Genomic DNA, 15,865 nt, shown 5'->3' on the forward strand with positions numbered 1-15,865 from the left:
ATCCTCATTCATCAAGATGGATGCTTCAGCCTTTCTAGTAACTGTTTCATTTTTACTTTAATAATTACTTAATTCAGAAGAACATGCAAGAGTTGAGTTCCTAAACAGTTTGAAATTCTAACATCACCTGTTTAGCACACTACTTATTAATTTAAAAATCATCTTTATGGCCTTTCACTGGACTCTCCATATTATGTCCATGTCTGTCTTGCACTGAGGAGCCCAGAACTGGACCCAGCACTCCAAGTGTGGCCCTCACCAGTGCTAAGGGGAAGGGTCACCACCATCAACCTGCTGGCAATGCTTTGCCTAATGCAGCCCAGGATATCATTAGCCTTCTTTGCTGCATGGGCACATCGCTGGCTCACGTTCAACTTCGTGTCCACCAGAATCCCCAGGTGCTTTTCTGTGAAGCTGCTTTCCAGCTGGGTGACCCCCAGCAGGCAATGTTACTTGCTTAAGAATAACTGTTTGCCGTGACGGCCACATACCATGCCACTTTCCTTTGTAGACCGTTCCAAATGATCCAGATCCTATCCTTTGTCCAACTGTAATCTGTCCATCTGGTATCTCCCAATCATCACTTGAATCCCGTCGACCAAGGGTTTTCTTTATATATATGCGTAAACAGTGAACAGGAAGAAAGCAAGTGCATTAATGTCTGTGAAAAAAGCTCCTTTGTTAAAGATTTTATATCAGCATTTCATATCATTAAAGTCCTAAAAGAACTTTCTTTTTCAGATATTTGACTTTTCAAGCCAGCCATACACAAAAACTCAGCACACAGGTATACTAAACTACTTCCTGGCATGAAATATTTGCCACACGTTTCTGGCAGTGTTAAAACCCCTAGATATTAAGAAACTCTTACAAAAAATAAAGGACCATTTATTTTTCAATTCTTACTCAATCATAATGCTAAATTGTGAATTAAGAAAAATGTAGGCATTTTTATGTATTGTTACATTTGAGAATATTACTAGAGAACTTTCAAAGTTCACGAATCATGGTGGGAAAAGTTAAGCTGTTATTTGAAGGGAAACTGGCATTATAATATGAAGCGCACCAAAACACTTGGGTGCACCAAAGTAAAAGTAAGTATAGTCAATTATTTAAATGATTTATATATCAGTCCCACAGTTTCAATATTCCATTATTTATTGGTTTAAAGTCCTTGATTATTACCCTAATCAACTTGAAAATAATTCAGAAGGCTTTGATAAAAGAAAAGTGAGAGGAACATGGTTGCGTAGTATTTCTATAATATAAAAGAAAAGTGGAACATGGTTGCGTAGTATTTCTATAATATGAATATACCATACTACGAATGAAAATAGCTGATCTGTCCCTTACCATTCTATTTCTGTCTTCTGAGGATGAGGATGATTTCCTTTCCCGTTGGGGTCCTGGTGATTTCTGTAATGCTTTCACATTGGTGAGTGACCCAGGCAAAGAGGCGGGAGGTGTTGCAGACAAACCTGCAGTTGAACCTAAATTTCAGAAACAGGATAATTTTATCTATAAGAAGCCAGCTTATAAAAATGTATTGATATTAGGTACAAGAACTGTCTTTAAAATGCAGTATCTCCAAACATCAATGTAAATGTTAAGAGGGAACAAACATATAATAGGAATACTGTCCTAATGTTAGATTAGTGTTTAAGTCTTACATTTCAGGAGGAGACAAGTCTATAGCAAACATCCCTGTATACCAGATATTCCCCAGTCTCTTGTTCATGAATTAACATGACAATGTTTCTTTAAATAGAAAAAAAAATATATTTTTTAATTCCACAGTTTCTTTGAGAAGAAAAGTAGTAGCATTTCAGCAGGTAGCTCTCAGATTTCTTGTAGCTAACCCTTTAGGGACCCAGTAAATAGCTGAAACACTGTATTTTGGAATTAAAATAGATTAAATGCAAAAAATTGAAATATTTTCTATTTGAGTCTCCAAGTGCCACCTGAAAACCATTTGGCTGTTTTAAAGCTATCTGTTAGCAGAGAGCTCTTATTTAAAAGTAAATATTAGACTGTAGAAAGGATTAAAAAAGAACAAGTACTTCAGTTAGCTATTTGAAGCATATTCTATTAAATACAAAAAGAACAGTATATCTGCAGTGTGTATGTTATCTAAACAAATCTATGCAGGAAAATGTCACTAACAGAGCTGTGTTTCAGAGCCCCAATGGCTTTACAAAAAGAGCACTTCAACTAGACACTGCTTTTTAAAATACACCATAATTATTTGTAACAAGGTTGTGCTGACCCTCTCAATGCAAAGGACATAAAATAGGGTCAACTGTTAATTAAATTCATGCTGCTCTGCTAAACAATGTATGACATTGTACAAGACCTCCAACATTCCAATGCTTTCTCTCACATCAGTGCTCTGGGAAGTGGTAGAAGACAATACTCCTCCTCATATTCCTTCAGAAGCCACCTTCTTACCAAAAAAGTGTCTCCTAATGCCAACTATAGTTCAAAAACTGACTTTGTGACTTTTAAAACTGTTGCTCGAGTTCAGTCACTCAATGCACGCTAATTTATCAGACTATATATATACAGCACTGTCTGTCCTCACTGAGCTAAAATCCATACATTTAGAAGTGGAAGCACAAAATAATGACAGACCAACACATCAAAAATGGGATGCAGTATCCATAAACCTTGTCCCACACACTAAAGCAACAATAATGATGCATATTGGGCATCCTAACTACATTTACAAGTAGCTGGGAGCCAGTGACCTGAAGGATGGACTTTTGTTCACATGCATATTATGGTCACTATACTGTCATATATTTATTATATTATTTGTCTTAAATCATACATGGAATTAAATGTATGAAGTTCCCAGAACATGAGCAATTTTCTAAAAGTTTACTGGGTTACAGACTTCCTCTGTAACGGCAAAGCTCTACTAGAATGCATTTTCTTTAGGGGTAACTGAAGTCTCCTACTTAAATTTTAATACTATGATATAGAAACACTAGCACAATATTCACCCTTCACCAAAAACACTTACAGCACATGTAGAACATTACAATTAATCTGTTCATAATAATACCAGATGGCCTGTTTTCCAAGTTATTACAGTAGAATACTTCAGATAATGTTGGATTTAAGTCATTAGCTTGGACTCTGAAACTGTATGTAACGTATTCCATTCTGTAGCCAGTTTGCTTGTTGGGAACACCTGTCTTCTTACCAAGACTTCTGGAAGAACTTTACAAAGTTCATAAGGTGAACTGCTCTTGACATATTCTGAAACAAAAGTCTTTGAAACAGCCAAGATGGTAGCATTTGAAAACCACGCTACATGCACTGAACTACCCATTTCCAAATGTGTATGTACAGACCAAATATTTACATTTCATGCTAGTACTTAATAGTTGGTTTCTCCAGCATATGAAATCCCAGATTTTTTGGGATTTTGTGCAATACAACAGATCCATTGACAGCTTTAGGCCTGAATTACGCCCCGAGTCAATGATGTGAAAATGGAAGAGTCCTATTTTACATGGTATAGGATGCAAATACTGTTTCACTGGAAATTTGCTAACTATACAAAAACTACGTGGTCTAAACCATCTAGGGCCTTGATGTGGTATCAATAGCACATTCTCAAAATGAAGTATCTGTTGAAAGTTGACATGACACATTACTTGGAAAGCTTGAGACCTAACGAGATATCAATGGAAATGTTTGTAATTCACATTTGATTTCCTAGATTACTTTTCAAAACAAAGAATATTAAATACAGAAAACTGTTAAAGCACTGAACTGACTCAAACTGAACAGTCAAGGAAATTCTAAGTTAAGGATGTCACTTTGTCTTTAAAATCACTGCAATGCAATCCAAGGACCTTTGTTCAGAAACAATATGTTAAGGTCCACATAAAAACCTCAACTATGAAATTCCTTGCGTTTCAAGATTTAAGTCAGACTTTATTTATAGTAATTTTCAAGCGTGTAAAGGTGAAAGTGAGTATGTGTGAAAAGCACATTCAAAGCATTCCAGCCAGGCCAAGCAAAAAAACAGAGGTGTTTTGATAAACTCACACACTTACATACACACGGTGTGAGGGTGAGGCACAAACAGCATCTGTGGTTTTACTTATTTTGTTTGGGTGAAAACAAGAAAGAAGAGCCCAACTACCTCTGAACACTGGGCCAGGCTCAAAATCAAACACTATTTCACTGGGGACAGAATGAAGGAGGGGACTGGGAGTCCGGGATTGGTATTTCCGAAGACAGCGCATCAGCTGGTTCAAAGGGGCTGTTAGAGAGAAAGAGACGGGCAGGCAGAGACAGAAAGACAGACACATAGAAGAAATGAAAGAAGTCATGGGAAATAACTAGGATGCTTTGACTCCTATTCATAGATTGCTTCTGTACTTTGAAGGAAAAAAGTCAATTACTAATAACACTGTTTCATGACTGGGAACAGCCAATTGTTTTCAGATGCCAAGCAGACACTTTATGATCAAAAGTTAAAACCAACATGATAGCACAACATTTAAATGCTGGACAAAATGGGCAAAACTGTGGAGAGCCACACCTATCAACACATACAAAAATAGCTAAAACTGGCAACTTTAAATTAGTAGGCTTGCAGGATTAAAGGAAATTCTTTTTTTAAAAAGTGTTCTATTGCCGGCATAGGAAAAAACAGCTCCATCAAACACAACACGGGAGGTAGGTACCACCCTACCAACTACCAGATTTGAATGGGAGAAACAAAGGCAGTGATAGCCCACAGTACAAAACCCTGGACATCGGGATAGAGTGCACTACAGTAATTCAGACTTTACTTATGGCTGAAGAAAGGTATAATTAGTAGGAGACAACTGTGTTAATGATTTGGGAGTTGGAAAAACTGTCATATGCCTGCCCTACTTAGTATTTCTTTATTTCTATTCTTTCTATATTATTATTATGATATTCATAGCAATAAATACAGCACATAGGAATCCCTCTCAGGACCTTGACGGCCAGCGGGGGAAGTGACTTAACAGGCCCGTGCATAATGTGAAAAAAAATAAAGCTTTTGGCACTAGTTCTGACTTAATGATGAATTAGGGCTGTATGTTACTGAAGGAAACATAAAAAGACCCGGCTTTAGTGTAAGGTCCTAACAACCTGGTTCCAAGAGTAGCACAGGCATGCAGTACAGCAAAGCAGCATCTTCAGCAGGGGTAGAGGGGGAGAAGAACCGGAGTTTTTCACGCTGCTTTAGGATGCAGCGGTTTGTATGGAAGGTCCATCTACATTGTTGATGGTTTTCAATGAAAACCCCTGTTGTTTCCATGGGTGGAAAGGTAACAACAGGCATAAAAATCTTTGAGAGTTGGGAAGCTGTAGCATATCTGTGTGCAGCCACGTGCGTGGCAAAAAAAGTGAGAGCAAAAAAGTGACTGTGCAAGGTAATTTTAAAACTTAAAAACTAGACGCCACTTCAAGACTTTTTCTCCTTCTGTCTCCCCCACTCCCAGAATGACCGCCAAATGACTCAAACCTTTGTCAGACAAATATTAAGTTCATGGACAAGCAAATGCAAATTCATTTTTTGTTCTAGTCATATTTTCCTTTGTGCCTGTGTTTTGTAGAAGGAAGCAGAACAAAGGGAAGGGACAGAGAGGTTGTGTAATTAAATACAGCACAGTAGGTAGTTTAAACACTACTTACCTCCCTCTCCTCGTAAACCCTGGTCTCTAATCAAGTCCTATAAATAAAAAAAAATGTGTTTAATTTAGGGATTATCATTTACATTCCAGAATCAATTGAGATTGATCAAACTGAGAATCCATAACCTCATATGTTGTCCATGAAATAATGGTTGTTTCCTACCCTGGCTTATTAATAGCAGCTACTCCAAAGAACTATTTATAACAACTAAACTTTTCAAAATTAGTTGCTTTAAAACAGCATCTCTCAGTAGTAAAGTGAAATGTACACCACCCAAAATAGATGCTGACATGAAAATATTGATTTAAACACGCAGTTGGCCAAAATGCATGAAGAAATATTGAACCAAACATTCTAGTTAGAGTGTTTGTGGCACAAATTATTTGAACTGTCATATCAGAAGTTGGGACATCAATTTCCTGTACTGAGGTACATCAGTCAAATGAGTTCTGCTTCATTTTTTCTTGTAACAAAGCACCTAATTTGCATAGCTAGGCGCACTCTGTTCTCAGAAATGACTAACTGCAAAAGGTTTCCTTCATTTGCAATCCACTGCAAACCGAGAATGTATCTTAAAACATATCCAGACTAAAAGAAAACTACACTAAGGACTTTCTAAACAGAAGAAAATTAGAAAATTGTAGCAGTATTCCTCTGTATGTCCATTTTCATCATTAAGATTTTTTCTTTTGGTTACACAATTATTTTATTCTTTTATACACCTGCACTGCTGCTGCAAGCACTGGTCCCGCCTCTCAGCTGCACCACTGTCACATACCATACGCAAATGTCTACGTGGCCACACTTTTAATGCTCAACTAACATTTCACCTTTCACTCAGCTCACAGGCAAAACAGATTTTGTGCCTCAGTGTCCAGGTATACTTCAAGACTGCTCACCTGATAAACGACTACTTTCTAGAGAGCAGAGTTAAGGGTAAAATACAATCTGTACATGTTAGCAAAGTTAGAAAGAGCTTGTTGTGATCAACATTTTGAAAGGTCCTAGCTGACCTTATACCCAATATCAACCATTATTATTTATGACTCAGAACCCAGAAATTTCAAAAATGGGGAAAACAAGTGTAGCAGTTTCTGAACACTCCAAAAAATTGCTCAGAACAATACACACTGGGCTCTTGAAATCCTAAAGAACATTCAGTAAATCTGAACTCAGCTTACTGCAATCGTTTAATTTTCTTCAATGCCAGAAAAATTACTTGAATTACAAATACTAAAAATCCCTACCTGGCATATAAAGAAATATGCTTAATGGTTTGCAAGAGTGGTTACTGCCTTTCATATTCTTAACGCTGTGGTACAGCTAGCAGCATGAGCCTTCGGACTAATGACAAAAAAAAAGAACAGTGGTTTGTGGTAGAATGTTTCATTGAAAATGAAAGAACAGGACTGCCAAAAGGCAGTTTCTGCTTTTGGAGAATGGGTTATTTGTGTTCTTACAGCTCTCAATAGCAAAAGTGTCTTACATGCAGTCTATGAAGATTCTGACAGACCAACAAGGATTAGCTCAGAAACACAGAACTCGTGTACACATGATAAATTTAACACACTGATATTCATAAAGGAAACATCACATCTACTATTCTTGATCTAAATGTTATTAATACTTACATCAATATTGACTGGCTCGATTGTATTGATGTGAACATTGGGAGCTGAAGAGGATCGGTCACGTTGCCCAAATTGATTCCGATGGTCTTCATCTGCTGGTCGGAGGGGCTGTGGGATTGGAATGGATTTTGAAGGAGAAGGACTAGGGAGAATTGGTGGTCTGAGAAACAAAGTCAAGGAAAAAGAGGATTTAGGTCTACAAGTGGCTTGAAATACTGCATAGCGGGTGTGGTAAGTCCTTTTCAACTATAATAATACATACATTAAAAAAACTGATCTAAAGGCCTGCATAAAAACAATTCATAATGATCCCTACTCCCCAATGAACAATTGCAACAGCTCTCTGCTGCACAAACCACCTAATTACACTGCTGAGTTAAAACAAAACAAAAAACCTTACCATACCATACCAAACTAGTAACAGTAAATACTGATCTGAAAAATTCATGTAGCCCAACGTGCACTGCAGATAACAAGATACTCTGCAGTTTCCTCACTTCAGAGTTAATACAATACATTATTTTTAATGGCAACCCATTGAGAACTAAAAATGCTTAACATCCTACATCAACATTACAGTCAAAAGATGTCATGAAACAAATTCTATGGATGGGGTTACTGTTAATGAAGAAAGACTGAAAATTACACACTGGTCACTCAACATGATTGATTAATATTATGGCCAATGTAACAGGAATTACTTACACTAAAAATAAACATATCGCCTCTGAACTTCAACCCTTAAGAAATAACTTTGATTAGTGCAACATTTCAAACGTTACTTACAGCACTACAGTTAGGTAATGCAATAGATTTGACTAGGAAGATAACCATTCAGACTATACAGTCAAGTTTTCTCAAGAAATGCAAATGCTGCCAGTCATAAATTTAGGTAAAATCTTTAATTTACAGTATCACAAATCATATATTTAAAAGACAAAACATCTAAACACTTGCTTTTTTGTTTGTAAGAAGGCAAAATGTCACTTCTTTAGTTATCCATTTATTTTGTTAAAGTATAATAAATGGCATTTTTCTCTTACTCAAGGTCAATCACTGTTAAGTCTAACAATTTGATTTAATGGATATAAGGCAAAAAGGTTAATGAGAAACATTTGCTACTTTTGTCAAAGAAAACTTCATGTTAAAATATACATGACATCTGACAATAAGGTTTTTAGAATTTACAGAAATCACAACTCCTCAGAGAGGAGTCCTCCAGCCATTCAGTTACTCATGGCTTAGTTACTATGCCCACAAAGGCAACACCCACAGGGAGAAGCTTCAGAAATAAACTATACAGCAGCATATAGCAGCAACAGGTCCCAGTGCTGCCTCCTGTAACCGAACACTCCTTAGCCTCTCCAAAGACCTTTAGAGGCAACTAACATCTTTCAACAGGATCTCCTGACATTTTTTCAGAAACGGGTCTGCTGTTAAGGCTATTACCCTACCTTTCATTGAAGAGTTTATATACAGTTTGGCACTGATCCCAGAACTCATTGCTATCTGTATCCTAAATACCTGTCACCTTTTCCTTCCTGGCCAACAGTCTCACAATTGAGAATGGCAAAACAGAGAGCTTGCAAATGAATTCAAATAACAGTCTAGTAATTCTTGTAACAAAATACTTAGATTATGTTTGGGAAGTGGGGCAGAGGAAGAATAGGCAGGGGGGTTAACCCTTTTTAACTTCTTAAAAAAAGTAGTTATCTATTGTCACACAACAGAATATAAATATTGGGAATATACTGGGAAGCAATGAACAGAAGCTGCCAACAGACACATCTCTGAGAAAGGGCCTTGAACAGCCCAGCGCTTGAGAAGATGCTCAGAATTTCAGAAACATTTTTTAAATGCAGTTGATGTACATATACGTAAGTTGAAGTTCATTGCTAACAAGCGCCTTCAGGTAAAATCTTTTCTATTGTAGATGAGGAAGTTTTGAACTCCTGAATGTTTTTGTAATGAAACCATGTAGCTTGAACCCACATCAGGAGATGGGACACTGCACAGATACAAGTGCAGGACTTGGTTGACACTCTAAGGCACTGTATTTTCACATTAGGGCAAGCGTGCCAGACGCTGCACAAAAATAATTCAGAAGAAAAGCCTAAAAAGTGTCTCAGCCAGGCCAGTACTGTCATTGTTGGGACAGCTAACTCCTGCTCAAACTTCCTGAGATTTCTCAGTAATAATGAAATTAAAAGAAACGTGTAACAGCAAACATCAGATCATTGCACTAGGAGTGACTGAGACAGCATTTGAACTCTGCCACACGATGAGAACAGAAGCAATAAGATTTTTCCATGATCATGAGTAAGCCAAGGGAGAGAAAACCAAATTGCAGAAATACTGTTTCAGTTACGTTCTCCTTTGAGTCATAAATGGTCATTTGCTAAGGGAATCTGCAAATACTTCTGTATTTCTGGTCACAGGTCATCATGCCCATCACGCTGCTAGCACAGATAGCATGCTATGTCATACCATTGTTTGAAAACAATTGGAATAGCTTTTTTTACTCATTAAATTCTAACTGGGGGAAGTTCAGATCTTTAGAAAACAATTACAGGCTGATAAAGAACTCTCTTCTTCGGAGTCTCTAAACTATTATTGGGATGATCTCTGGGCTTTAGATACCAAAGAAACCAGAGATGGGAATCTCATAAGCAGTTAGCCATGTGCTCCATCTATACAATCAGGATTTCATTAGTGGGTGTCTTTGGGACACTTACAAAAAAATAGGTTATTTTTATTAAATGGGAATTTTGCTTGACAAAAGCTAACTAGTGAACAGAAGGACACAGTTTGCTAGCCAAGATGGCCTACTGAGATCACAAGCTCAGAAGAGATCACCACCAGCCTCTGCCTGTGTGCAGCAAAAGCTGTATCTTGATCTGCATTAAGGTCTTAAACTACATGAAGATCTTGAACTACAGAAAACACACCACCACAAAGAACGCAGAAATCCTCTTAGCTATCGAAAGCCTGTTCTTATAGAATTCCTAAATTTTAATCACTCCAGGAATGCAGAAGGGACACTGGAGCAAAAAGGACCAGCCACCATAATTTGGAAAAGGGTGACGCTGTCTACGCTGTCTGTTCCAGGTGAGCTGCAACATAGCTCTGCAGCCTATGCAAACACAGTACCAGCAAACATAGTGGGGGGGGGGGAAATCAAGACAACCAGATCAGAACTGCTGCAAAGAACTGTTTACTGTGGCAAACATGTACAGTAGGCTGGGGCTTAAAGAACTTAACAGCCAACCTGCTAGCTAGAGGAGACCTTCTACAAAGAAAGTGGTCAATAATCTGACATATTAGAGAGGTTATACCACCTCTTGCACACTTTCTTCCAGCCTCTTAGATGTGGGCATTCCTTTAACAACCAATTCTCAGCTTCCCAAGTGACAAGCTGATAAGAGTTGTCAAATCTCCATTTAATATGTTACAACTTTTCCTGGCAGTATGTCAGAAGATGCTTTTTCCTTGGACCACATATTTGGGATAAGCACATTGTCCCCTCCCTTTCTATGAAGACAAAACAGAAAAGAGATTTTGTCAGGAGACCAGAGTAATTGAAGACGGATGTAGATTTTTATCCTTTGTCAATTGCAGCATGTGCCAATGTGTCCACAGATTTACTGTTCTACAAAACTGAGTCCACGGGAAAGAGGAAGGAAACTCAGAAAAGTGCCAAGCATGCTATGTTATATATAAACAAACAATTTTATAAATCATATACAGTACCTTCACCAGATCTTAGAACTTGCAATGATACAAGTTAGTTCACTTTATAAATAAAGGAAATTTTAATACAGATTTTCCTCAATTTCCTTTAACTCACCAATGCGATGTTTCATATACTTAAGAGCTGGTCTACTCAGGAAAGATTTTTCTTAAAAGAGGTTGGTTTGGGCTTCAGGATTTTTGCTTGGATTTTTATTTTGCTGTAGTTAGGCATATACTTAAACTGAAAATTCACAATCACCTAGCTTCAGTTGTAGGGTGTGTGCTACTTCCCTTTTAAAATGACAGTATCTCTGCTGGACTGAGCTTTTTCTTCTCCCCCTCCCAGCCTGAACAAGTGCATCTTGGTTTAGCCACAGGGTTCAGTGGAGTACACACTATTCACCTGGCAGACTACATACTCATACCCTAGCCAAGCCTACTGCAAGATAAAATGTGTACCAAGGCTTTTTTTTTCCCCTCTCATTTACATCAGAGTATGATTGGCTTTGGTTTTTATTACTGCTGTTAATGAAGAACACAGTGTACTTCCATTTTCAAGCAGTTTCTAAGGACTGCTAAGGATCTGGGATACCATGGTATTTCACCTACACTAGCAAGCAAGTAAACTGTAAATTTTTAAGGTCAAACATTTATAATTTAATTATTGTGGTACTCCATAGATACTGCCAGAAAACAAAGCAATTTTTTTTTTTCTTTTCCTACCTCCGCAACCTGGAAATAATCGATAATTCCAAATTACATGTCATATTGGTACTTTTCCCACCTCCGCAACCTGGAAATAGTTGATAATTCCAAATTACATGTCATATTGGTAAAAAGGATAGCAGTACAAGTTTGTAACTACAAGGCAGAGAAGATCACTCTTACAGCATCCTGTGATGTCAGTCTAAAAAGCATCATGGGACAGATCTGTAACAGTCATAACTTCATATGGATTAGTGCATTTTCCTATACCATAACTTGCTTTCATCCATGTTGGCTTGTAGGTGAAAAATAATTTTCAGGATTATCATAACAGTGTGCATTTATACTGGCCTCTGGACCCAGATCAAAGCTAAGTTCTCTAGATAAAATTTCTGACAGTTTCATATACCAGGGACTATGAAGAGAACCCACACAGCTGTCTTTAGTCCTCCAAACCAGGTTTCAGTTCACTAGCATGTTTTTGCAAATAAAAGTTTTGGGGAGTAAGAGGTTTCCCCCATCTGTTGCACAGTCTAAAGATTTTTTTTTCTTCTAAATATTCTGATTCTGATACCAGGCCTACGCAACCAGCAAATTGCACATTGTAAGAAGTTTGTCAACATTTACATGGAGTGGTCTGGAAAAGGTCTGGTGCCAGAATTTTTAGAGGAAAAGTTCATAACTGTTTTATGCAATAAAACACAAAGCTTTTGCTCACTGAAACACATGAGGATCTAAATGGTGTTTTAGTACTAAATACAATATTTTAAGACTGCGGCTCTGTTTCACTGGCTTTTCAGAAGTTCTTCTAGACATTTAAATATCTTCGTCTGAGGCAGAATGATCAGTGCACATTTGGAAGACAGAAAGCACAGCAGAGGTGTTTAATCACAGGCTGGAGCCTGCTCTAAGGCAGGAACTGGCAAGCTTCCAAGAGTGGTGCACCAGACAGTCCCCCTTTCTTCCTCAAATTTAGAAGATTAAGCATGTCAGGAAACGTTTTTCAAAGAACCAAGATGTTGCCAACCTGCTTAGTAGCAGTGTTCTGTCTTAAGTAAAGCGGACGCTTTCAGTTTCTGTTGAGTCCAACCTGCCTCTGTGCTATGCAGTCTGACCATGCACCCCCTTACCACCCACTCCACATCATCACAACATCTGACAGAATAGATGGAAGTTGAAAAAGACAACTTTGGAATATTTTGAAATAGCTAATCTCTCCCCTTTTCATATATCTGTAAGATACAGGGAACTGGGTTCACAGCAATTCTGTGCTCATATTTTACAAGCAAAGATACAGAAGAAACTTTGTGATAGTGCAATGAATGAAATGAATACAATGTATTATATACAGTTTGTGTAGTTCAATTTTATTACAAATGGCTATTATTAGGGAGACCTACACTTTTAATAATTCTTTCCAGTTAAGTGCAGCTTTTTAAAGAAAATTACTGCTTTGGCACAACAGGATAAGGCAAACTGAAAGAGCTAAAATGGAACGAAAGGCCTAATGTGGAGGCTGGACACCTTTATAAGGGGTTCAGAAATGTGCAAGTGGGACCGCATGTGCTCCCTTATCGTGGGGTGGAATGTCTGGAGGGACTGCCTATGGCTTACAGTTGGAAGAATGAAAGGCTACAAGAGTAGATTGCTTTCCAATGGTACAAATGGGCAAAGTGAAACAAAGTTCTCCAGCATGTTTATCAGCTTTTGTATCATGTCCAATGGTCTTTTCCTTTACGTCCCTTTCTCTTTCCAACTTCTCCATTTGATCCCTTGACAATTTCTCAGCATGTCACACACGCATTTGCTCTTGAGCTTGTCTTGCAACATTGACTCTTCCTTTCTTTGGGCACTTTGCCTGCCGCTGGAATCCCTTCACAAGGCTAAAGATGAAGAAGGATGTTTGCCTTCTCTTTCCTCAGGTTTACCAAACGACTAGTAACATCCCTTCCTCTGTAGGCTGTGCCATGCAAGATGCTAGGAGAACAGAGAAATCAAAGGAACAATTATTAAGCTAATAAGTGTTAATAAAGCGCTAGTTCCTCATATTTTCAATCCCATTGCCCAACTCTCAAATTTCAATCCTTTATTTTCTTCCCAGACAAGACAACTCGAATGTCAGACTTTTCTTTATTCCTGTTGAACTGTTGCCCCATACTGTAGCATTACCCTTTAACAAAACTGTGGGTAAGTTTGTGTTTTTATAGAAAAGGCCAGCATTTTTTTAATCTAAAAAATATTCAGAGAAATTAATATTTTCACAATTATGTATTTAAAAAGCAGAGAAGTATTATTAAAGAAAGGCAAAGGGATAATTGGAGAAAGGTATGGACAGTGTTATATGCTCATACAACAGCATCTGAGCTACTTCTGGAAAGGAAATACTACAAACAGATGCTTGGGGAAAATTGCATAAAACTTTGTAACATGCATACTACTTATGAACACAAGCAGATAAGCATTAACTGTTTTCAAAATAAACATATTTCAAAGGCATGACGTATGCCTTTTTTTGTGGTTTATCAGTGGAAGTGTACAGAAAGGCAAAAAAGCAAAAAGTAGAAAGCTAGAAAACTTCTACAGCTCCTGTACCCACAAACATTTACAGATGCAACACTTAGGAAAAGCTCCTTAATTTTAACTGGCAAGTATATTTCAATGTTAATATTTTTATATATGTGAAGTTAGAAAACTTAAGGCATTAACCAGCTTTGGTCTCAGTTTTTCCTCTCAGTTTTTACTTCACAAAACTAAGACTGTCTGAAGTAGTGCATGTATCAATTAAGATAATCCATCCTGTTGCATCCCCATAAACTGGTAAGAAAGCACAAATGTGAGGCAGAGGCAATTGAAAAGTAGGAAAACTTTGCATATACCAGTATTAGGGCTACATAGTGCCTTTGGCATCCGCAGGCATTTAACACAGTTAGTGTGAACAAACTCCTTCATAGATAAATAGTTATAACCTGGTTATAATTTCAGCTGTACCATAAGAAAGGCAGAGCCTGCTTAGGTTACAGAACCACAGCAACAGCCTTGTCCAAAATCCACTGTACCCTGCATCCCTGGGATATAAAGGCAACATCCACTACCTGGAAGAGGCACTTCAAGTTCACTTGAAACTGCACAAAATAGTACAAATGAGAACACTGTCTCTTTGTACTCACCAAATGAGATTCACTCTGCAGGACTGTCAATCTGTTTTCCGGAGAGGCATCATATTTGATCTTTCATAAAATCATCTTGGCTGTCCATGGAATTTCTGTTCTAGTTAGAGTCCATAGGTGCCTCCATAGCTTCCAGCTGCGTTTCTGCTCTAGTTTGGGCACAATGCTCACTATTCCAAGAGAGCCTCTCTGCCAAATCCAGTTCATCTCCATGCAGCATGTACGTCCCAGGAATGTTTTTCTGAAGGGTTTTGTATTTGGTGTTCTTAATAAATCTGCATCAGGTTTCTTGACTTTGATACACATCCTTGAGTTACTCTTTCCTGGAGATTTGTTCAACTATCTAGTGCTGGTGGTGCCAGTGATCTCTTTGCTACTGGGAACATAATCTAAATATGATAACTTATCTCTTCACAGAGAGAGAGTCCAGAATCTTTGTTGGAAATACAGGGGATGGAGGCTGTGGTCAGTTTTAGAAGTCTAATTTTACAAAACCTACATCTGCAGCAAACAGATGATACTGATACATCCCAACATCTGAACAGGAGGAAGACAGCTGGTCGGGAGGATACTAAAGTGGTAAGTATGTGGAATAGCTAGAGCAGTATTATGAACTTGCAATTGGCATCTATTCACACCAATCTTACAGTGGTGTGGCTTATTCTGAAACAGAGGTGTATTACTTCAAGACAAATAAACTGTAGTTTGATAACACAAACTAGAACAATTTGTGAGGACATAGTTTTGGTTTGCATTAATTTTAATTATAAAATCTTTCCAGTTTAGACCAGGTCTAATCTACCATGGAGAAGAAATCAGTTTAACAAGTAAGGCCCCAATTCTACAGACACTTTATGCACACATTTAACTCAGGTTCATTACTAACTTATATCATTCCTGTGAATGAAAACATTCACTTCTTTAAAGTTAAGCACAGGTGGA

General features: G+C 37.7%; 1 protein-coding gene across 1 annotated transcript in view; it reads right to left on the bottom strand.

The window, feature by feature from the left end:
* Window positions 1-368: 368 nt before the first annotated feature.
* LOC104465903 (serine/threonine-protein kinase B-raf-like) overlaps window positions 369-15,865 on the bottom strand; it is a gene marked incomplete at its 3' end in the record, with an annotated part of 49,331 nt that continues 33,834 nt past the window's right edge. The window contains exons 8-12 of the mRNA XM_010079132.1: window positions 7,320-7,479; window positions 5,689-5,725; window positions 4,160-4,279; window positions 1,354-1,490; window positions 369-609 (exon numbers count right to left, since the gene is read on the bottom strand). Of these exons, the coding sequence (XP_010077434.1) occupies window positions 369-609; window positions 1,354-1,490; window positions 4,160-4,279; window positions 5,689-5,725; window positions 7,320-7,479 (695 nt within the window). The remainder of the gene's footprint in view (window positions 610-1,353; window positions 1,491-4,159; window positions 4,280-5,688; window positions 5,726-7,319; window positions 7,480-15,865) is intronic.

This window comes from Pterocles gutturalis, unplaced genomic scaffold (genome assembly GCF_000699245.1).
Source record: "Pterocles gutturalis isolate BGI_N339 unplaced genomic scaffold, ASM69924v1 scaffold36323, whole genome shotgun sequence".
In the NCBI taxonomy this organism is placed as follows: Eukaryota; Metazoa; Chordata; class Aves; order Pterocliformes; family Pteroclidae; genus Pterocles; species Pterocles gutturalis.